Source organism: Oryx dammah, unplaced genomic scaffold, assembly GCF_014754425.2.
Source record: "Oryx dammah isolate SB20612 unplaced genomic scaffold, SCBI_Odam_1.1 HiC_scaffold_29, whole genome shotgun sequence".
Classification (NCBI taxonomy): Eukaryota; Metazoa; Chordata; class Mammalia; order Artiodactyla; family Bovidae; genus Oryx; species Oryx dammah.
Window position 1 is genome coordinate 10,731,973 of NW_024070213.1, and position 22,621 is coordinate 10,754,593.

The following is a 22,621-nucleotide window of genomic DNA, read 5'->3' on the forward strand; positions in this document are numbered from 1 at the left end:
TGACTGCCCTGGGCCCTGTCCATGCCAGAGAACAACCACGGGTGTTTCCTGTGAGCCAGGCAGAGTTCTGAGTGCTGTCGTGTGTCATCTCAGTCTCTTCTCATGATAAACCTACAAGGCAGGTCCCGTTAGCGTCAACCTCTTATAGCTGAGGAGACAAAGGCAGAGGGTCAGGAGGCCAGGTCATGCAGTGAACAGTGATCCAAGAGCTGAGCCCGAGTGTGTGACTCTGGGGCCTGAGCCCGGCCTCATCTGGCCCTCAGGGACCCCCCTGCTCATGGGCTCCAGAGAAACTTGGAAGCTTTGGGTCAGTTTTGCACAGGCTCAGGGCCATACAGTGAATCCTGGGTTATCCAGAGTGACCAGAGGCGTCCACAGCCCCATGACTGTTCCTCAGGACGGCAGGGGCCTGTGTACCAGGCCTGTCCACCTGTGCACAGCTCTTTGTTCTCCTCGCCCTGTCCTGTGATCCTGTTCAGGGACCACACCCCACCCTGGAGTTTCCTGTGGACTGTTATCATGGTCATTTACTCCAGCTGATTTCTACCCCCCCACCTTTCCTTCCTAATGTCTTGTTGTGGAAAGCTTTGCCCTTCTAACCTGCCTCTCCTGTTAACTTCCCATTGAATGCCTGGCCATGTGCTGCTGTGTGGAAGAAGCATGTCTGCTCCACCTTTGTACTAACTGTAGCCCTTTATCCATGTGGCTGGCTTGTAGGAGGACAGCTGTGCTGGGAGTTGTCCTTGGGTGATGGGGCTTTCATGTGGATGGGGTTGTGGTTGCTGGGGGCAACAGGCCGCAGGATGTGTGTTGAAATGAATTCTGACTCTGTCACACTGTCACTCAGTAGGTCCAGATAGAGAGTTTGGATGGAGCTTAAGTTTCTGCTTTGTTGCCAACAGACACACAGGGATCTTGATGCTGACAGCCGTGGCAAGCAGAGCCCCCAGCACGAGAGGGTAAAAGCATGCCCATGGCATGGAATGCTGGCAGCCACACAGACGCGGCACGCTAGGGCGGGAGGCAGGGGGGAGGCAAGTGTGGCCCCTGTCCCTTGCTTTTTGCACACTCTGGTCACCCAGCCAAGAGGCAGAACTCTTTGCTAGCAGTGATGACCCATGGGAATAGCATTCCTGGAGAGCATCCGTCCATTCCAGAAAAGAACCCTGAGACGTGTGCTTCTACGAAAGGCCTCTTCATCCTGCCCTCAGCCCCCTTTCCCACCCTTAAATACGTGCCTTTGACTCCAGGGGAAGGGTCAGGATCCAGAAACAGGAGGAATTTGCTTGGCTCTTCTGCAAATCTGGGATCTCAAGGTAGAAATGCCGAGGAAGCCAGAGCTCTTAGCAGCGTGGGGAGTTTTCAAGGATGAAGAGGACAGGGCAGGGAAGGAAGGTGACGGTGGAGTCTGTGATGGGGAGCTGTTGATCCTCTGTCTGAGAAACTAGGGGGCAGATGGCCAGTCACACTTGACCATCGAATAATCTGACGAGTAGCAGAGATGCCCATGTAAAAGCCTACTGACAAAAAAAAAAAAGCCTACTGACGTTATGGAACGTTCTTGGTTGTTGTTACCCTTTAATTGATCCCCGAGTGGATGCCTCTCTGCAGCCAGAGCGAGAATCAGCTCTCGCTGTTCATTTCATGTGGGCCTTCTCTTTTTTTCTTTTTCTTGGCTTCCCTCCGCCTTTGCACTCTGAGAAGTGTGCTCATGACTGAGCAGTAGGTCTGGCTCCCCGGGGCCCATCAGGAAAGTAGCAGTAGCCCTGTGTCGCTGTACTGTCACCAGGGCAACGGGAAGCAGGTCCCTGGGGCAGGAGGGGGGGCTGGGTGGCCTTTCCACATCACCCGTGTCACCATGGCCTCTCTGCATGTGCCCAGCCTCTTTCGTCCTTCTTCCCAGGCTGGTTCCTCTCAAGAAGAAATCTCAGCCTTTTCACTGAACAGGGCCAAACCCTCTGCTTTGGGGAATGCATATTTGGGGCGGGGGGCGGTCCCAATGATTTTGACTGAAGCAGACCTCAGCAGGAACAGAGGGAAGAGTGGTGAATGAGAGGAGAGACTGGACAGAGCAGCAGCTAGAAGCTTGGGGCTGCAGGGCACAGAGGGAAGCGGTCAGGTTGGTAGGAAGCTCCTTTCATCATCCCAGGGCCAGTTTCCAGGTTCCTCAGCGCAGGGCTCCCGTCCAGATGCTCTTGAGGGTTACTGCTTATGTCCCTGCCAGACTGTTCCTCCACCACCCCCATACAGCTGCACATTTGCCTGCTTCTCTACTGTCCAGGGAGTTCAGTCTTTTCTATCTGAGCCTCTAAAGCAGAGGCTGGTGACACTCCATCACCCCATCACACCTGAAGCTTTGCAGTTAGTGTGAGCTGAAGTAGGGGAGCTCAGAGCTGAGAGGTGCCTCTTCCCTGCACCCCACAGGTATCTCAGCCCAAACCTGCAGGAAACGAAGCAGTTACCGCTCACTGAGTTCTCAGCCCCTTCTCGCTGGGGCCGGGAGAATCTGGCTGCGGGGCCCACTAGCTTCACGTGCTGCATGGGGACCGCAGAGGGTTGTGGGCTGGCTCTAGGGTCTGCTTGGCTTCTCTCAGCCCCACCAGAAGAAGGAGGAGGAGCCACTTTGCTGGCTTTTGTGTAGAAAGAGTGAGCTTCACTGCAGACCTGCTGTCCTTGTGGCCTCCTCCACGTCAGGCCAGCAGGGTGATGAGCTGATGGAATCTCCTCTGCCCCAGAGAGATTCCAGCTCAGGCCATGAGGGGCTCGGCGGGGTGTGCAGGACGTGTGGGCTGGACACCGCCTTGGAATGAGCCATTGCTGCTTCTGGAACTGTTTTTTTTACTGCATTTGTAATCCAGATAAAGGGTCTGAAACTGCCAAGTTGCTTGTGTTCAGGACAGTGTGTGACTTTTAATTTCACATTTCCTTAGTTTTTTTTTCTCCATCTTGTATCTTGTAGCCAGAGCCTGAGCCTTCGCGTCGATTTTTTGTCGATCAGTGGGAGCTTTCTCTAAGCCTCCGCTCCGCCAGCCGCCCTGCTTCTCCCTCCTCCGACTCCCTCCGACAGGTAGCTTGGCCCAGTCGGGACAAAGCTGCTTCCTCTCCAGCCTCCACTCTCTTCTCGTACACAGACCTCCTTCCTATCTCCTTAGGGACCCAGCTGTGTGTGTCTGTCATGCATGTGAGGGTGGTAGGCGTCCATCGGAGTTCAGGCGGCTGCTCGCTTCACTGCAGCAACTTCTGTCCACTTCGGCCCACATTCACCATATTCCAGCCCTACCAGTTAATGATAGAGCGTTTTTAACTCCACATGCCTTCCTATTAATGCGTTATAAAATAAGAACTGTAGTGTAATTAAATCTCCTAAAGGGACTGGTGGCTACCCAGTATTCCAGGTGCCTCTTGAACTGTAATCATGTGAGGAATGAGCTCTGCTGGGTCCTGCGATGGAGCTGACCCAGACGTGCAGGGTTTGCAGACAGGTGGCAGAGCCTTCGGCCTGTTCTGTCTGTCCCTGTTCCTGAGCTGCTGGCAGACTGTACAGAATGGAGTGCGTGTGGTGGCCACAGTGTCAGTCCAGAGATAGCGACATTGCAGCTGTTTCTTGAGAGTCGGGAGAGGAAAACCATCTGCTGTTCATGCTAAAAAACAAAGAGAACTGAAGGTGACGGGTGCTTTTATGCCAGGCAGCCCTGGGCTGCGCTTGCTGAGGGTGCTGGTTTCTGATGGGAGCATAGGGTGAGCCGGGATGACCCCGAACTTGCTCCGTGTCACAGCCTTCAATGCGGTGTCTGCTCCGTGCTCTCACTCATCTGCTGCAGGGGATGTGCCGTTTTCTGCCCCTGGGGTTAGCTTGGCTGCACCTGAGTGTTTGTTCCAGGCTTATGCTTCCCTCACGTCTCTATCTAAAGAGGCCTTAGGTCTAAGAGCCACTTGTGTTTCTCGACCACCGATGGATATGAGCTGTGCGTTAATGAGTAAATGGCGCTAATCTTTGGAAATCTCCTTATTTTAAATTGAAAACATAATTGAGCCCTCAGCTCCAGCTGAACCTTGAGAACTGCTCGATGCACTGCTGCTGTCCTCATAGTCGCCGGAGCGTTTCCCTGGAGCGTTCTTCTGGTGTCCTTGCCCCATCCGGGATGTGCCGGTTCTCAGGCTGGTGGTTCCCTCCCATACGGCCACCTGCCGGGGTTGCTGGCATCCCCAGCCCTCCTGCACGTTCTGGATGTGGAATGAGAGAGAGGGTTCCTCAGGCCCGCGGGCACACGGCTGCTGAGAGTGTCACACACACGGGCTGTGGGCGAGGCTTTGGCCTCACTCCCTGCAGACGAGCTCAAAGCAGGGTTTCCACAAGAAGGCTTGCCATTGAAATGCATAGTTTTCTCCTGTGACTTCTTCAGCTTTGCTGAAAAAAGGATTGAGGTGGTTGGATTTTTTTTCTTTTATCTTGTTTCAACTTAATGAAGGACCCCTCCTGGATTGAAGCACATCTGGCTTCCACAGCAGCCCTGCAGACTCCTGCAGCGGCTTCAGCAGTGCCCTGGCTGGCCTGGACGGCTTTGGCCTCGGGGCCCAGGGGAATACAGAACTCTCCATAGGAGAACAGGCAGAGGAAGGTTCTTCCTGGTAAAGCCAGGGCCTCTGATGCCCAGCACGGGGGCTCTGAGTGTAGCAGTTGCCAGTGATGAGGGATGTCATCCCCAGGGACACACATTACCCAGGTGGAGAGTTGGCCTTGCTGTCTTTCTGTCAGTAAATGAGGAAGCAGCTCCCCAAGCCCTCTCCCAGGTCGGGGACATGCCCGCTGTCTGGTGCCTGCTGTCTACGAGGTCGGTGCGGGGGTCCCCTCGAGTTCTTTTTATGCAGTTTGAGCCACTGGGCCTTCCCACTCCTGTCTGCACACAGCCACCCTGTCCTGCCCGGCCCCTGCACTTCATCCAGAGGCGTGAGAGGGACCAGGTTCTCCTTGCTGGATCTGGCTGTCTCTGCAGCCTTGCCCCGCCTGTGCTGGCGCCAGCGTGTGGGCACTGACACCTGTCCCCTGCTCGTGGGCACTGTGTTGGCATGTTTGTGGCTGCACCTTGTGTTCATTTTATACCTTTCAAAGATTCCCCCCCGGCCCCATCTTCTTAATTTATTTATTTTTTTCCTTCTCATTTTCCTTCTTTCTGGTCATTTTACAATCTCCAACCAATAGAAGTATATAAAGATGTACACGGGCGGAGTGAGCTCATTGGCTGAGCAGATAGCCAATCAGCTTCAAAGGAAAGAACAACCCAAAACCCTTCTAGACAAGAAGGAACTGGTAAGATACGCTAAGGGCACTGTCTGTCTGGATAAGGCCGCTCTGGAGAGCACGCCTGCTTTGCTCTAAGTAGCTCTAGTGACATACGCAGCCACTATGTGCCATGTGGTGTGTTTTTTTTTTTTTTTTTTCCTTTTCTGAGGTATCTGTATTTTGCAACTGACCTTCCAGGGCTGAAATTGTTGTTTAGAATGTTGTGTGAACGGTATACACAGAATCTCCTAGTGAGTGCTCTAGGGTCCAGGAGCCTGTGTCCATGGAGAACCACAGGAGCACCTTCAGATCAGAGTCTGTTGAAGGAACTTGGTTTGATCGTTAATAAATGGCAGAGAAGAGACTATGCCAAGTGCTGCGTGGGCACGAGGCTCTGGTCCTCAGGCTGAGCCACTTAGTGAGGGTCGTGCACCCAGGGAGTGCTAGGAGACCTCTCCCTGACCTGTGCCTCCCTCCCCCAGGGCTCCATAAAGAAGGAGTTCCCGCAGAACTTGGGAGGCAGTGATACCTGCTATTTCTGCCAGAAGCGGGTCTACGTGATGGAGCGGCTGAGCGCCGAGGGCAAGTTCTTCCACCGGAGCTGCTTCAAGTGCGAGCACTGCGCCACCACCCTGCGCCTGTCGGCCTATGCCTACGCCCTCGAGGACGGTGAGCTCCCCGTGCCGGAGGTGCACCCAGACACGGCCCCCACCGCTTGCTCACACAGAAGCTTTTCTGTCTGCCTCTCGGGAGCGTTCCCACCCCGTGCACAGAGTCACCAGGCAGTGTCGTTGATGACCATGGAGAGGAGAAGGGCATGTGTTTACCTAAACGCCTGCCCTGGCTTCAAAGATAACGTGCTCTCCTACCTCATGGCAGGATCTTAAAATGAACGGGGCCCAAGGAGGATAAGTCTTTTAATCTTTGCTTTAGAGAAGAAGAATCACAGTCTTAAAAAGCCGCGTTTCTTGCCTGAGATCAGTGGCAGCACATTGAAACTGCGTCCTCGGCCACTGTTCTCGGACGTTGGCTTCCCGAAGGTGCCCGAGTTGTGCGCATGCTCACCCGTTCTCTCTCGCATCCGCATCTCTGTGGAATTGAGAGCGCGTGGCACAGGCCTTCCTCTGGTTTACCGTGCTGGTCAGGCCCTGGCCTTTTGCGGTATTTGTTGATTTCATAATGGGATGGTCTTGACGAGGCAGAAGGTGGAGGATTATGTGAACTGATAGCAAAGCCTAATGGAGAGGCGTGTCTGCCACCTGATAAACCTTGGGGTTAACTGCAAACAGTCACCTAAGACGTTGATGATTTCTACACCCGTTCCTACAGGACCCCAGAGGGACTTTTTGAGAGGCCGTCTTACTGATCCAACAGTGAAAAGACGCAGGTGAATAGGAGCGGGAGAGAATCCTCGTGGGGTGGCCTTACACAGGAGGGGGCCGCCCTGCGGTGAGGAGATAGTCCCTCATCCAGGCTCTTTGAATAGTGAGTGAGAGGAGCTGAGGAAAGCTGGCTCCTACTCTTGTGGTCCCTGGTCCTCTGGTTACACGAATGCAAAGCGAGGGCAGGGGTGCAGCTCTCCGTACCGCACACACCGGGTCTTCAGAGAACGCCTTTGATCTCCCTGATGGGCTTGGGGAGTGAAGCCCACCCAGTGTTTCTGTCTGTGAGGTTTGCCTGGAAGGATCCCTCCAGGCCCAGAGAATTGATCCACAAGTATTTTTGCCCCTAGATTCTGTGCCACACCTGGAGACACATTCTCTTGTGGGGTGGATGGAGTGTAAGCAGGCTGGGTCCTGCGTGGGATGCCCTGGCAGCAGATAGTGTGAGAATGCCTGTGGGCTCCAGGGCACAGTGCAGACTCTGACTTTGGACAGTGCAGAGGAGGAGGGACCTGTGATGCTCAGAGTGTCAGGAAGCACCTCACCTGTCCTGGGTGGACTCTGGAGAGCTGTGGGTGAGGCTTCCTTGCCTTCCTAGAATAAATCCCACTTGATAATGGTGTCTGATCCTTTCAAAGTGCTGTTCAATTTGGTTTGCTAATATTTTGTGGTTGCATGTGTGTTCGTCAGGGATATTGGTCTGTAGTTTTCTCGCAGGCTCCTTATCTGGCTTTTGGTGTGAGGTTGATGGTGGCCTCATGAATGAGTTGGGAGTGTCCCCGAGCAGCTCTCTGGATGCATTTGAGAAGGCTTGTTGTTGGTTCTTTAAACGTTTGATGGAATTCACCAGTGAAACCATCCCGTCTGGGGCTTTTCTGTTTTGCGAGAATTTTAATCCCTGACTCAGTCTCTTTACTCAGAACTGGTCAGTTCAGGTTTTCTGTTTCCTTATGACTGAGATTTGATAAATTATGTTTCTAGGAATTTATTTATTTACTCTAGGCTATCTAGATTGGCAAATAGTTGTTTTTAGGAGCTTCTTAGATCCTTTGTATTTCTGTGGTATCAGTTGTAATGTCTCCTTTTGTTTCTGATTTTATTTATTTGAGTCGTCTCTCTGTTTTTCTGAATTAGTCTGATGTCAGTTTTATCTTAAGAACAATCATTTTCATTGATCTTTTCTATCATATTTCTTGTTTGGTCTTCTTCTTTTTAACTTCAAGAATAGGAAAGTTAATTTGTTAAAGGAGCCACTCTCTCCAAATGAGAGAGATGAGTGGGATTACTCCGGTTTCAACAGTTTCTCTAACAGGGTCTGTCCTTTAATTTTTAAAACCTTGACTGTAAGTGGGAGTAAAGAAAGGGCTGAGAAAAACACGCCCCTCTGTGACTGAATTCCACTACAATGCCAGGGTTGGCATTAATCAAGCTTGTGATCCCACCTGCAGCAGGACACGTTACGCAGCACTGCACACATTATGCAGCAGGACATATGTGTTATGCACTAGGACACACATGCAACAGGACACGTATTGCGCAGCAGGACACACGTTATGCAGCGGGACACACACGTCACGCAGCGGGGCACACACGTCACGCAGCGGGACACACACGTCACGCAGCGGGACACACACGTCACGCAGCGGGGCACACACGTCACGCAGCGGGGCACACACGTCACGCAGCGGGGCACACGTGTTACGCAGCAGGATACACGTGTTGTGCAGCAGGACACGCGTTATGCAGCAGGATGCAGTGTTACACCAGGACCCAGGCAGCCCAGGCGGGCACAGCTGAGCACTGGGAAACACTTGTGGACCCTGAGGATGCCCTGTGCACGCTGATGCTCCTTACTAGGCTTAATTCTGTTCTGTTCTAGTCACAGTCAGTTACAGGATTTTTTGGTTTGTTTTGCGTCATCTTTAATGCTGATCTGGCCCACTAAGGATCTGAGCTGCAGTTTGACCAGTGCCAAGTCGCACATGGTTGCCCGAGGACCACGGCAGAGCTAGTGTTCAGTGCTGCCCCACCCATGGCAGCCTTCGTGCCTCCAGCACTTGTGTTCACTCTCGGTTCCCCCAGAAATGCTCCTCCAGCTCTTCATGTGACCACATCTTTGTTCTGCACACACAGCCACTTTGTTTGCTGGCCCCGCTGTACAGGCTGCAGTCTCTGCTCTGGGCCCTGATTGGGTGATGGCTCCGTGGCCTCCACGCATCCGGGCACAGGGAAGAGGAGGGCCTGGCTTCCCTGGACGAGAACCCTGGCCTGGCCTGAGCAAGGTCGGGCTGGGGTGATGGGGACGCGTGTGCCAAGACCAGCGGTCAAGTCTGGCATTTCAGAGACTTGCTCACTACCTCTTCCCCTGCTCCTTGCTGCCTGCAGGTAAATTCTACTGCAAGCCACACTACTGTTACCGGCTGTCTGGCCCTGCGCAGAGGAAGAGACCGGCAGGGGCGCCTCTGTCTGGAAAGGTAATGGGGCTGGGCCACAGGGGTGGGGGCACCAGGTGACCGTCCAGTGTGGTGGCAGCTCAGGCATGGCCAACAGACCCTGAGTGACCACTTAGCAGCCCTTCCTGTGAGTGGGAGGGTCTGAGAAGTGGTCTTGGTTTGATTTGGGGAGGGGCAGCATGTCAGGACTCATCGAATGTTGGGTTTCACTATGCAAGTGTTCTTGACAGCACCTGAGCTACTCTGGCAAGAGCGTCGCTCCCTTCTGTTTGTTCTGTATAAAAAAAGCCTTTTGCCTTGAAAATTGCACCTTTCCTGAGAAGAGGACACTGGAAAAAGACTTGGCTCAAAATAAATGTTCTGCGGCCAACTCCTTTAACTTTGTTTATTCTAGGGACCACTCATCTAAGAACTTTATTTTAAAAGACTGAGCATAGTCAGCTCCCTGCTTGTCTTTTCAATTGAGCTTGGTATCCTCTCAGATGTGGTGTCCCTGTGTGTGTCAGCAGCTGACCATTGCTTCCTAGAGGGCCTCTGGGGGTGGCAGAGAGCCCGGGAAGGGGTACCAGGCACCTCTGGACCGTGACTCCTGCGACCCCCGTGATGTGTGTCCTGGCACATCTCTGGGTTGCCTGGTGACCACAGCCAGGTGCCACCGTCTCTTAAGACGTGGTGCCTCAAAAAAAAAAAAAAAAAAAAAAAGACGTGGTGCCTCACTCAGTCATTTTCCTCTCCTAGGAGGCCCGGGGACCCCTGCAGGACAGCCCCGCCGCAGACGCCAGCGGACGGCCTAGCACCAGTGCCAGCCCTGCCGAGAGAAGCCCAGGTAGCCTCACTTCCTTGTTTGGCTGGGTGGCGCGTCACTCGCTCGGCCTCTGCGACATGGCCAAGGGGATGAGCCAGCACCTCCAGTGCAGCATTTCGTCGATTGGGCATCAGGCGGCCCAGAACCCTCCGGACTCCTTTTTCATGTGCCAGCTGCTTGCGTTCGGAGTCCCCTTCCTCTATGGGCTGTCAGAGGTGCTGGTGCAGATCCGAGGGGAGTTTCACTGGCCCACTGTGAGCCAGTAGGGCACCATCAGGTCAGCGGCATCGCCCACACCTTGTGCCGTCTGTTCCAAGTCTCAGAGTTTTATTGCCGGGCCCTGGGACCTGCCCACATCCATCAGACACCTGGGGGCCAAGCCCAGGTCTGCCCAGAGAAGAGGAGTTCAGAACCGGCTACTTTTAGCACTGACTCATCTGACGAGCCAGGGCAGCAGGGCCTTCCCATGGTCCCTCGCAGTGGGCTCCTCGGGCCGAGCGTGGGACTGTGAGAAGGTCCCAGGGTTGCACACAGGCCCACCCGCACTGGGTTCCCTCTGTCCCCTTCGCTGCCCTGGTGTCTGGGGCGGCTGCTGCTGCTCTCCCCACACCCGTGACCACTGGAGGACAGACCCTGGCTGGCTCCACGTTAACCTCTTCCTGCATCAGGAGGCGAGTGCCACCACCCCCACTTCTGAAAACACATTTATTCTGATCTCGGAAGGCAGGAAGAGAAGGGCTCATGGAACCAGCTTTGTTGTGAAGAATAGTGTTTTTCTCCTTAAAGCCACTTCTCCCTACTCTCTGCCGAAGCAGCCTGTGTGGTGTGTCCACAGTCCCACAGATGCAGGTGGTCCCGGGGACCTGTGCAGCCCCGCCTGGTCACAGGCCAGCTCACTGCAGCCGGCGGGAGAGGCTTAAGCCCCTTATAATCCGTCTTTCTCGTGAGGTGCTGAGGGCCCCTGAGTCGGGGAGGGGCTGGCAGAGACACAGGCGTGTGCCTTTGAGCAGGTGAGCACCAGCTGGGGCTCAGCACACAGCCAGGGCGCTCAGCCTCTTGTGAACATCTGCAGAGGAACGAAGCCAGCGGAGGTCAGGCCATTGCTGGTCATGCACTTGATCTGGTTCAGTTTGCCGTCCGACTGTCTGCTTTGGAAGCGTGGTGGGCTTCAGGATTTTAGGAGCTGTGGAGAGAGAAGGGTTCCGTAGAGAAGAGGAACCTTCTCTGAAGCAGGGATAGAAGGTGAGAGCTGGGCTTGTGAATGAATCACAAGGGCCTTCTTGATTTTGAGGGAGACGCACCTCTCACAGCATGTGGGGTTCAGGATGTGAGCCCCGGTTGGAGGTACCCTTTGGGCAGCAGTGAGCCAGTGCCCAGAGCGCTGGGGTCCAGTGGGTAGCTATCTTTGGAGACCTGGGCTTTCAGAAAGACGGCTCTGAGTGTGGACACGCCCCAGGGCACCAGCACTTCCCCTCCACAGGAGAGGAGCAGGACATGGGTGCCTGTTACACATGGCTTGATGTTGATTTCTTCTGCTTCTTTAATAGGAGAAAAAAATCCCAAACTAAAGTTTTGGCTAACTGGAACCTTGATTTGAAAAGATTCAGAAAAATTCAGGTGTTAGAGGACTTCAGAATGTGTGCTGTGGACGGCAGTTGTCAGGCCAGGTCCTGGCACGTGCCCTGGGCTGCACCCTGAGCAGGAGTGAGTGGTGCGTAGAGTGTGGTTCATACCCGGGTCCCCGTTCCCCGGGAGGTGGGGCCGGGGGAGCCGTGACTGGTCGGCTGTTGCGCATCTGCCCCTTTAGTCTGTGGCGTTTCCCTCCTTTCCCTTGTGTTCGCCTCTTCCACCACAGTTACTGCTGTTGCCAAAAATACAAACACAACCCGTGAATTAGAACCTAGTCCAACATCGGTCTCTGGCAGCCTGGCCTGCGGCTGCTGCCTGGTCTAACATCTTCGTTTGTGATGTGCTTCTGCTGTAGAAACCCTCTTTTCTGCTCTCAGTCTGTAACTAGTTTGTCTCACGCTTCTTACACTGGCTGTGGCAGGTTCGCGGGCCTGGCACAGGTTTCCTTACAGCACCTGCCCACAGGAAACATTCGGAGAACAGGTAGAGAAAGAAAGAAAACCTCAGATGGTACGTTTTCCCCTTGAGTACAAGACCCTCAGTTGTGGGTTTTGAGACCGTTTCCTCATCCAGAGGACTCCCCTTTACACCTCGTATGGTGGGGAACCAGAACTGAAGTGTACAGGTGGGGGTCATGGGGATCAGAAACGCTGTCCTTCCAGTCCCTGTGACAGACATGGGATGGGAGGAAGCCTTCATTGCCTCTCATCTTACAGAAAGATGATCTTAACACATAAGGCTATCTGGCTGGGCGCTGCCTGCCCCCATCCCTAGACAGACCTGTGTGGCACCCGGGTTCTGTAGTGGGCCTGCTGAGTGAGCACCAAGAAACCAGGTGTTTACTGCACCAGCCAGGACAGTCGCATGGCAGGACGACTCCGACCCATCCTGGGTTCCTGCCATCAGGAAGGAGTTATTACCAGATCTCCCACTGCTTCCCAAGTCTGCTTCTATTTCTGGAAAACCTGTTAGTGAGGCAGAGAATTCTGCATCCAGCTTCCCTGCCCAGTCCTGAGAGTCGTTAGCAAATGGTGATGTACGCATGTTTACATATATACATACACGTGCTTGTACCGGTTCAGCCTCTTGTGTATAAGCACACGTTTACATATTGTGCCCCGAGTAATAACCACAATCCTAGTGGAGCTTTTTCTAAAGCTTCTCTTTCCTTGGTTCTGGCTTACCTGGGGACCTAGCCTATCTTAGTGTTCCGGTCGGGATTTGGAGGGAGCAGAGAAGCCAGGCTCCTGGTGAAGGTGGAGATTGTGGGGGGGAATGTCTCAGAGAGCAAGCAGAGCATACTTCCAGCACCAGAGACCAGGGGCACAGGGCTGTCTTTCAGGGGCCCCGAGGACCACTTTGCTTCCAAGGCGTGTCTGACTCCCTGGGCCTGTTACTGCAGCTTCCTGCTGTCTCTCGGTGTTTAGTGTGTCTGTAGACAGTGGAATCCCATAGTCTCTCCTGAAAGTGGCCTCAGCGTGGCCTTGAAGGCCTGACCAGTGAGTTAAGGGGTTCCACACCCCACTTTTCCTGAGCCATTAAGCAGCAGTGGGTCTCCAGGCATGGTACGGAGGCCAGAGCTGTGCCAGGGATGCCCGCCTTTCTACCTCCAGCCTGCCTTCTGTGAAGCTTCATGCTTGCCTTTAATCTGTGCTGTTGTGAGTTTTGGTGTGTTTCTTTGTGAGCTGTTTTTATTTAATTGTGTAACTTTGTTTTTTCTGTGAAACTTTGTTTTCTGTGAAACTAAGGTATTGTGCTTCTAATTTTTTTTTTTTTTAACAAATGTTACCGTTCTTATTTAAGAGAATAAATTCCAAACAATCTTCAGGTTTCTGAGTATTTCTTTTCCTCCCATTTCTCCTGATTGGAGGGTGGAAAGGGCCCACTCAGGCAGGTCTCGGGAGTAGGCTTGACTCTCGCTCTGGGGCCAGGTCGGGGGAGAGTGTAGGTGTATTAAAAGGGGGAGACAGGGAACCTGAAGTAAAAGGTTCCTGTCGATGGAAAGGCCCCTGTTCTGGGGGTGGCAGAGCATGGTGGAAGACATTTGCTTGCTTCGTGGAGGAAGATGCCACCTGTGTCCCCCGTCCAGTCAGCCTGCATGAGGGCCCCGGGGGACGAGCAGGTGAGGAATAGAAACTCCCCCCGAGCCAGTGTCTGCCGGGGCCCCAGGCTGGTGTCCTCCTCCTGACGAGCCAGTGCCAGGCCCAGGAGCACAGGAGCACGTAGGCACCTCTCCTCTGCTTGCGGCTCTCAGGCGACAGGGATGGTCCAGGTCTGTCCTCCTGACTCTGTTTCTCTGTGTGACACGGACCCTGAGCTGGGGGACCAGTGCTGCCTGACCACTGGAGCCTGGAGGTCTGCGCCTCCAAGACCCTGTCACATTTGCTGTGACCTTGGCGGTGCAGCCCGTGGAGCTGGGCTCAGCCAGTGTGGGTGCTGAATTGGGCCCCGAGAGGGTGCCGCAGTGGGCCCCCTCTGAGCACCCCGTCTGCACAGCTGTGCTCTAGGAGACGGGGTCTGGTGCGAAGGGCCTCTCCCCTCCACCCTTGGGTGCCTGCACGGCTGCAGCACCTTGCTGGGTCCTGAATTCTTCTTGCCCTTTCTCAGAAATCAGTCAGTCGGGTCTGTCCTGGCCTCTGCAAAAGACTGGGAGAGAAAGAGTGGGTGAAGACCCTGGAGAATTCCCTCTGGGTCTGTTTCTTCCCCAAACTTCTTGAAACCCAGCCTCCTCTTTTCTCAACAGTTCCCTGGCTGTTCCCTTGACTGGTCCATTCTCTGGGAGGGCTCCTGTGTACATACGGGGACACAGGACAGACCCTGAGTTTCCTCCTGCCCTTGAGGGACACACTGGAGACAAGCCCCCACATGGCCTTTCTGGGGTGTAGCGGCTTGCACAAGGCTTTGGGAAAACTTATGCCTAGACCCCAGGCCCTTTCGTAGAGCTCTGCGACTTCCCCAAGACTTCTGAACCAGGGCTCACCTTGTACCTCAAGGTCCAGCCCTGCACCCAGCGAGTGCTGGCCAGGAGACCATCCCAAGGACCTGCAGGGATGAAGGCATGGCGCTGGGTCGTGCCTCCTGCTCCACAGGTCCTCTGGGGCAAGGCTTTGCTCCAACCCCGAAGGTGTGGCACTCAGTCTTGCCTCCTGCTCCACAGGTCCTCTGGGGTAAGGGTGGGGGCAAGGCTTTGCTCCAAGAAAGACAGTGATTGAGAGGGGAAGTTGCCCCCTCTCCCACGCACCCACCCCCTAACTCAAGCCAAGCAAACTTGACCTCGCCTTTGATAGTGTCCACAGGTGAGGTCAGAGTGCCCCCATCACTCACAGATGCAAAGGGCAGTTTGGGGATGCCTTCTGGGGCTCCTGGGCTGTACGGGTGATGACCAGGATCTCTGTTACCTCTCACGTGTCCTTCACCTCTCTTTCTGTCCTCGCCAGTTCACTGTGGACTGTACGTTGACTGCATGAGCCTGTCCCTGGTGTGTGCATTGCGTTCCTCTTCTGTGCTTGTGTAAGGTATCAGGGTTATTTCCACCTTGCCACTGTTGTTTCACACTGTCCTCGCCTGGAACTGGGGTCTTTAGTAGTAGTTTTGTGTTAAGGGGCCCCGGTCTCCGGAAGAGCTCAGGCCCTCCACTCAGGGACCTGCTTCTCTTGACTTCCTGCACCTGGGGTCCCGGTGTGCCTGGGCCTCCATCACAGCCAACTCCTTGAGAAAACTTGGCCCCACCAGGGGCCCTGTAGACCCAGGCTGCCAGGCGAGGCCCAGGGCGCCGGGAGGACCTGGGCCTCAGACATGTGACAGCATCGGGGCTGTTTCCATGCAGAGGCCCAAATAAGCATGTGTCATTCAGCTCTCGTGTCCTTCCACGGTGGTGAATCCGCACGTCCTTGAAGCTGAGTTCCCGAGAGGGCGACCCTCTTGGGACTAGGTGGCTTCTCAAAGGTTAGACCTGAAAGTGTGACTAGGGACCTGCGGTCAAAGAGCCTGAGACCCCGAAGGGGAACGGTACAGCTGAGGAGGTCCCGGGACGGCTACAGCAGCCTGTTTACTCTTGTGCCCCTGTTTTATAGAACCGAGTCAGGATCTAGAAGAATCTCCAGGTAGGAGAGACCCGTTGTGAGATTTCCCTCCCAGCATTTGCCACCAACAGACTTCTCTGGGTCAGTAGATTCTTCCTTTAAAAGAGAAGGTTTTACCCTTGGTTCAGTCTCCCATGGGTCACTCTGCACCAGCTCCTTGCCTGTCTTCAGTGAGGCAGAGCTTTCTTGGGGCCTCAGTACTGCTGGAGGCCCAGCCCCATGGGAGGCGGGTGCAGGTGTGGGCAGCCGGCCCCAGTGGAGGCTGGAGCGCTGGAGCCCTGGAGCCGCAGTGCTCGGCGGCTGCCGCAAGCTGATGGCCGTGCTCCCGGCAGCTGCAGACACCACGCCAAGGGCTGTGATGTTTATAGCCAGGATGGCCGACGTCTGCCCTGGAGTCCCCGTCAAATAAAAACAGAGTGAAGCTTGGCGTGTCAGGCTTCCCCAGTGACTATACTGGTCAACCTGCTGTTGGAGCCGGAGTCACAGAAACTCAGAGCACAGTTCAGGAGGACTTGTAACGTTGATGCAGCAGGCGTGCAGCACTCCCGTGTGCCAGGCGCTGTCCAGACGCAGCACTCCTCTGTTGCTGCGAGGAAGGCAGCATTTTGCAGACTGGATTGAGGCCATGTCACCGAGCCAGGGGAGCCGGTGGAGTCTGCACCCAGGACACAGCGCCGCCCTGGCACTGCCTGGCCCCCAGCTTCAGCTCATCTGCTGGGGAGAGGAAAGAGCTGCGTGTCTGCTCCGCAGAGATGACTCGTTAAAAGACATTCCTGAGCACTCTCTGTCATCCGTGAGTGTGTGTTTGGTTATTCCCAGGAAATACATGTGTAGCTTTTTAGCAGTGACCCCCACCCCCCGGCTGGGGATGTGCCTTTGCAAAGAGGGTGGATTCGAGAGCCAAGGGCATTTGTCCCGGGTGTGTGCAGGGGGTGGTCAGAAGAGGCCAGGCAGGAGAGCGGTGGCATTGAGCCAGCTCCTCCTCGTTTTCTCCGTATCAGCTCTTTGATGCATTCGAATGAAACCGAGCCTGAAGTCATGTCAGTGAAAATGGACCTGAACAGCCTCTCCCCGTGGCCCTCCGTGGGCACTCTCCTGCCTGTCAGTCCCAAGGAGACGGGCTTGTGTTCAGGGGGATGATCAGTGCTGCTCCCTGAGCCCCAGTTTCTTCTCTGCTCTCACATTTTATCACACTTTCTAAGTGGCCCCAAGGGTGGTGGAGCTGATGTACTGCTCTACAGTTCTCAGCAGTGGCCCGGCATGGCCCTGGGTGGGGTTGGCCGAAGGAGAGGGGCAGACAGGGTCTGCCTGATTCTGTACTGACAGTTGGAGCAGAATCATCAGGATGGGAAACACTGACCTTCTCACCTGTCTTGAGTTTGGGCCCCTCCAGACTCCACTCACATCAAATGACCCTGAAACCCGGCTGAGCAGGGAGCGTGCATCATTGCTGTCTGGGCTCTGCCATGTCAGGTCAGCTCGGGTTGGCACATGAGCGCTCAGAGGCCTGAGCACGTCAGGCACAGCTGCAGGCAGGCGTGCTGCGACAGGCCCTGCGAGCCCACAGAGGATGTTTTGGGAAATGGAAAAATGAAGAGAGCTGGGCACACAAAAAATGAAGCAGTGTTTTTCCACATCATGTCTCCAATTCTGGTTTTCTCCCTGGGCTAGTGAGTGGACCTCCTGATGTACCTGTGGGCTTCTGTTCCCCAGGCCCCATGCTAGAGGGCCGGGCGGGTCTGTGGGCAGCCCTCGCATGGACAGTAGGGATGGACAGTTCCTGTGAGCCGGGCCATGCCAGAGGACAGGGAAGGGTGGGGTGCTGTGCCCAGCGCGTAGGCTTGTGCGCCTGGCGTGGCCCTTCCCAGGGTGGGGGGGCTCCACACACTGCCCTCTGGGGTCAGGATGCCTCACTTGAGCAGCAGAGAGGAATGTCTGAGCTCACCGCTCCGTCCTAACGACCTTGTCTGTCAGGCTGCGGTCCAGCGTCTGGCAGGCGGCTGGCCCCTTGAGTACGAGGTTTGAGACAGTCTCTTGTGACTTCCAGGCAGCGCTCTGGGCGCTGTTGATGTTTGGGTAGATACTTCTGTGTTGTGTGTTGTCGGCTGTTTATAGAATCTGTGGATGTCAGGGCCCCTTCACAGGTTGTGATATTGCCAGGCGACCCCAAAAGAGAAGAGCATCTGGTTGACAACCACCGTTCTAGACTAGAGTCCGAAGTGAGCACAGGGTGCAGGTGTGAAATCAGCCTCCACATGGTTGTTCCCTGTGGGAGATCAGGCGGAGGGCGTGTGAGAACCAAGGCCGTGACGTGGGGTCTCCACCCGGGCAGGCTGTTAGCCCACGACCCCATGTGCGAGCAGGCGTCCTTGCGGGTGCTGCAGATGCTGTCAGATGTTGAGGACACGTTCTGGAACAGAAGTCCAGAGGTCTTTCATGACCCGCAGTGGACCTCCCTGCACCCTGGAACATGGTCATCAAAGAACAGAGCCGGGCTAGGGAACACGTGCAGAGAAGACGCTGACTTGGGCTCCAGCCCTGCAGCCTGTCACCCTACCATCTCTGGTCAATGGTCTCTCTGAGGTTCAGCTTTTCCGTCTAATGAAGTTAGAAAACATGGACAAAAGGTTCCCTGCTCCCCTTACCTCATAAGGCTGTTGTCAGGAGCAAATAAGCTAGAACACATGGAAGCTGGTTGATCTGACAGGATTTGGGGACTATCAGCCATGATTGTTGGCAGGGCTTCCAGAAAATGCTGGGGTCATCAGAGTAAGTGTGAGTTCGGGTTGTTTCTGCTGACTGGGCGGTGCATCCTACAGGGTGAGGACCGCACGGCCCGCTGGGCTGTATTCCCAGACGGCAGAGGTTTGGAGAAACAGAACAGTGAGAAGGGCCTGCGTGTCTGGGCCTGGGAGCTGGCCGGCACAGCACGTTAAGTCCCTGCAGGGCTTGGCTAAATTTGGCCTTGCTTTTTCCTCAGCCTGCATGGATAGGCTGTGAGGTCACCTGCTGACTCTGTGACCACCAGAGGCTCTTCACTATAGCAACGAAAGGAAAGCAGTCACAGATGGAGTTTGGTGAAGCTGAACTGTCAGCACCCACATGAGAGAGGGACAGCAGGGTCACAGCTTCTCAGGATTGGGGCTTGGGCTGCACTCACGGGGCCTGGGGGTGGTCTGGCTCCACCCACACCCTGTGCCCCAGGGCTTTCTGTGCCACCTCATGGCCCCTGCAGGATGGAGTCAGCGCTGGACGGTGCCTCATGGTGCCCAGCTGGCCTCTGGGAAGGGCTTTGTGCTCACTTCCATCAGCCTCACAGGGCCCCTGACCAGTCTCCAGGCCAGTCTCAGGGACGGTGGACAGATGAGAGCCTGTGTTTCGGATAGTGGTTGTGGGCCTGCTGGTGGAACTTGGCTCATTTCCAGAAACAAATCTTGGACTACCTGGGGGGAGGGAGATGTTGTCTTCAACAGGAGCCTGCTGCAGAGCAGAGGGCCTTTCGTGGAAGGTGGGGGTGGGTGTGGGCAGGTTTGTCCCTGTGATGGCTGGATTACGGGCAGTTTCTTAAAAAATGTGCCCAGGGGCACAGACGACTGGAAGTGCTTCGCATCAGAGGGTACTCCCCTCCCCGAGGCCCCATCCTCATTTGAGGTGTGTTCAGGGGGTAGCTGGTGTGATAAAGATGCATTTGAGCCCTGGGGGCCTGCAGAGGGTGCCCAAGGCAGGGGGAGGAGAGAGGCCTGGGCCAGGCTGACCTGTGGGGCCATCCTTCTCTTTACCTGCTGCGTATGTGTTTAGCCACACAAGTGGCTTGGTGGACAAATCGCTTCCCTTGGATAGATCGCTTCCCTTGGACAGATCACAGGGGCATTCCTGTTTTGTGGGTGGCCCCTGTGGCACCTGTGTGTTCACAGGTTTGTGGAGGTGGGTGGCCGGCAGGGAGGCAAGAGTTTCGGCTGGAGCTCGGCCGTCAGGGACTAAAGAGCACCAGCGAGCCCCAGTGCGCTCATCACAGCTGCAGCTTCCCACAGGCTGACGCGGCAGCCGGTTGGGCCAGGCTGAGGTTCCCCTGTGAGGCGTTTGAGCACAGGGAAGACGTGTTACCTAGAGAGCTACACGGAGCCCTGGGACAGTCTTTCAGTGGAGACCAGGGTATGTGTCTTAGGGAGAGTGACATGTGCCAGGATTCCCACATGCCTGAAAAGCACCCATGGGAGGTGCTGCAATAATAGCAGCAAAAGGAATTTAACACTAGAAAACTAACATGAAAGCAAAAGTACCCAGGGATCCTGCAGCCGGGGCGCATAGGCCTGTGGTGTGGACAAGTCCCTCGGCCTTCCGGAAAGGACTCCCTGGGCTGCAGGCTGTCCCCTTCCACCGGATGGGTCTCCTGGGACAGCTCTGATTCATCCCTGTCGCGTTTCCCCTGCTCGGTCTCTCTGTCGCTGCTAACTCCTGGCAGTTCAGGGTCTCCCCCGTGCAGCCACACACTCGTCTCTGTGCCTCACGTAAGAATACGGTCACCCCGATGGACAGGTAGACAGTTGGTCTGTGAGGAGTAGTTATCAATCCTGTCCTTCAATCTTTCCTCGCGTTCTGAGCTTCTCTGGAAGACCACCTGTCACCTGAAACTGGCAGTGTGACTTCACCAGCCAAACCCAGTGTCATTCTCTAGAGCCTGGGGTGTCTCAGAAGCTGGGGGCCTGCTCTGCGGGATGCAAGCCCCTGGCCTGCCTGCCTGCCTCCACCTGGGGTCCCTTTGCCCTGCTCTCCCTTGGCTTTCTGTGTGCAGTAACTGCCATTTGCAATCCAGGGCAAATGGATACAGGAGACCCGTACAACTCGGCAGTGAAAAGGTTGCTGGACCTCAAGACGTATCCCCTAGCTCCTGTGCGGAGGAGGGCAGTGTATGCGGGCACGGGGACCGCCCCTGCACGCGTGTGCATGCGTGCATGTGTGTGTGTGTGTGAATATAATCCCCTTCACATGCACAGTAACCCTGGGCACGGGACTGTCCTCGCTGAGGATCAGGAAATGCACTCTCTGTGTCGTGGTATTTTCCTAAGATCTTTCAGCCAGTCAGTCGCTGGCAGGGTCCAGTGTCTTGGTGGGTCTGTGCGACTCTGCGTCCATGTGCAGCGTCTTGTCACAGTGGGCACAGGCAAGAGTGGTCGGGGGGCCTCTTTTGCCCGAGCGTGGGGTCACAAGGTGTGTCAGGGCATATGAGGATGGAGATGGGGATGGAGGGGGCATGGCAGCGACATCGGACATCTGAGTCCTTCAGAGTCTACGTGCCCACTGCAGTCCTCAGAGTTCTTCACAAAGGAATGCTAGAATCTAGAAAGCACTGCTTTGGGCCTTCCAGAGTAGCAGCTGACCCAGGCAAGGTCATTAGTGATCTTCAGGCCTGTGGACGCAGGGGTGCTGGGAACAGGCAGTCCAAGTGTCCACCCATAACTGCACAAATCTGCTTATTAATTCCAAAGGGGAAAGGTCCCTCTACAACACAGAGCTGACAAGCATCAGCTCAACCAAGCTGTCCAGCTGGCGTCACCAGGAATGAGGGGGCCTGACTGTTCTGGGTGGGTACAGTCGCCCACGCCGGGGGGCCCCACGGAACAAAGAGCCTTTACCATGAATCTCAACCTGAGACAGATGCATGGTCGCACTACAGCACAGCTTCCCTGGACCCCCCCCCATGGACCAGCCAGATGCAGTGTTCGAACCTCAGCTGGGTCCTGGACTGAGGGGTGGGGGCAGTGGGAGGACTCTCCCCTCGACCGGCTGCTTTCCCTCAGGTCCAGCCTGGCCCCTCCCCGCAGCCAGTGTCCACTGCTCCCCAGGCTTTCCTGCAGGGCAGATGAGGGGTCTTCTGCACCTCCCACCCACAACACATCCTCTAGGCTCTGTGGGCCCCAGCCTTGTTGACCACTGCGGTGTCCAGCTCCCCACCTTCGCAGGATGGCTGCCCCTTCTTCCAGGGGAAGGTTCCTTTCGTCGTCCCCATCACTGATCCCTAGCACTTTGCTCCTTGCTTGTCGTGCAGGCCCAAGCGTGAATGGCCTGGAGGAGCCTAGCGTTGCCAAGAGACTGCGGGGCACCCCGGAAAGGATTGAGCTGGAGAACTACCGGCTGTCAGTGCGGCAGGCAGAGGGGCTGGAGGAGGTGCCCGAGGAGACGCAGGCTGAGCACAACCTGAGCAGCGTGCTGGACACGGGGACGGAGGAGGACGCGGCCAGCAGGTTAGCCTCTGGGGACTGCTGCCTGCGGGGGCCACTGTGGAGCCCTGTGTCAGCCCGTCTGGGTCTCCATGCTGGCTGTGACCCTTGACAGGCAGGCCGTGTGGCCTCCCTGTCTGTCTCCTCGTCTGATGTGCTGTGAGGAGCCTGGCCGGACTTGAAGGGCTGCTCCAAGGGCCCATGGACCGTGAGGCCTGGGAGGAACTGTCTGTCTCCCCTCTGGCCTTCACAGAGGCAGGAGGTGGGCTTGCCTGCTTCTCGTCTCTGGAAGCACGTGGCGAGACCACTCAGAAAGGGACTGAGAGCCTGTAGCTTGTGACGAGAGGTGAGGCTTGACCTTTCTGCCCAGTTTTTTATGCCGTGTGCGTCCCTTGCTCTTCTTCACGGTCCTTGAGCTGCCGCAGCTTCAAGTGGAACCTTACCATGCTGGCCACCCTCGTGACATGGCCCAGGGATGTGTTGCCCAGAGCTCCCCCCGCCCCCTACAGAGAACTACAGCCCACGACTGGGGTCCCAGTGTGCTCGGCTCAAAGGAAGGGCAGCCTGGCCTCCCCTCTCCCACCTGAAGTTGTATAAATTGACCTGAGGTTAGGGATGAGCACAGGGTGCATTCTTGCCCTGATTTCCTATTTTGGAAGATGTTAAATGACAAGCACGGGGTTGCTCAGTGTTGTTAGTTAATAAGAAAGTAAACAAATGAAGTCATGGTGATAAGGCAGAAGCCGTAGCTCAGTCAACACTGAAAGCGAA

At 55.6% G+C, this 22,621-nt stretch overlaps 1 protein-coding gene across 3 annotated transcripts in view; it reads left to right on the forward strand.

Moving 5' to 3' along the window:
- Positions 1–22,621, forward strand: part of MICAL3 (microtubule associated monooxygenase, calponin and LIM domain containing 3) — a 143,097-nt gene that overhangs the window by 90,586 nt on the left and 29,890 nt on the right. For all 3 annotated transcript variants that reach the window (XM_040233628.1, XM_040233629.1, XM_040233630.1), the window contains exons 19-25: positions 903–959; positions 2,960–3,067; positions 5,201–5,308; positions 5,764–5,950; positions 9,049–9,137; positions 9,855–9,942; positions 21,679–21,874. In XM_040233628.1, coding sequence (XP_040089562.1) covers positions 903–959; positions 2,960–3,067; positions 5,201–5,308; positions 5,764–5,950; positions 9,049–9,137; positions 9,855–9,942; positions 21,679–21,874 — 833 coding nt within the window. The remainder of the gene's footprint in view (positions 1–902; positions 960–2,959; positions 3,068–5,200; positions 5,309–5,763; positions 5,951–9,048; positions 9,138–9,854; positions 9,943–21,678; positions 21,875–22,621) is intronic.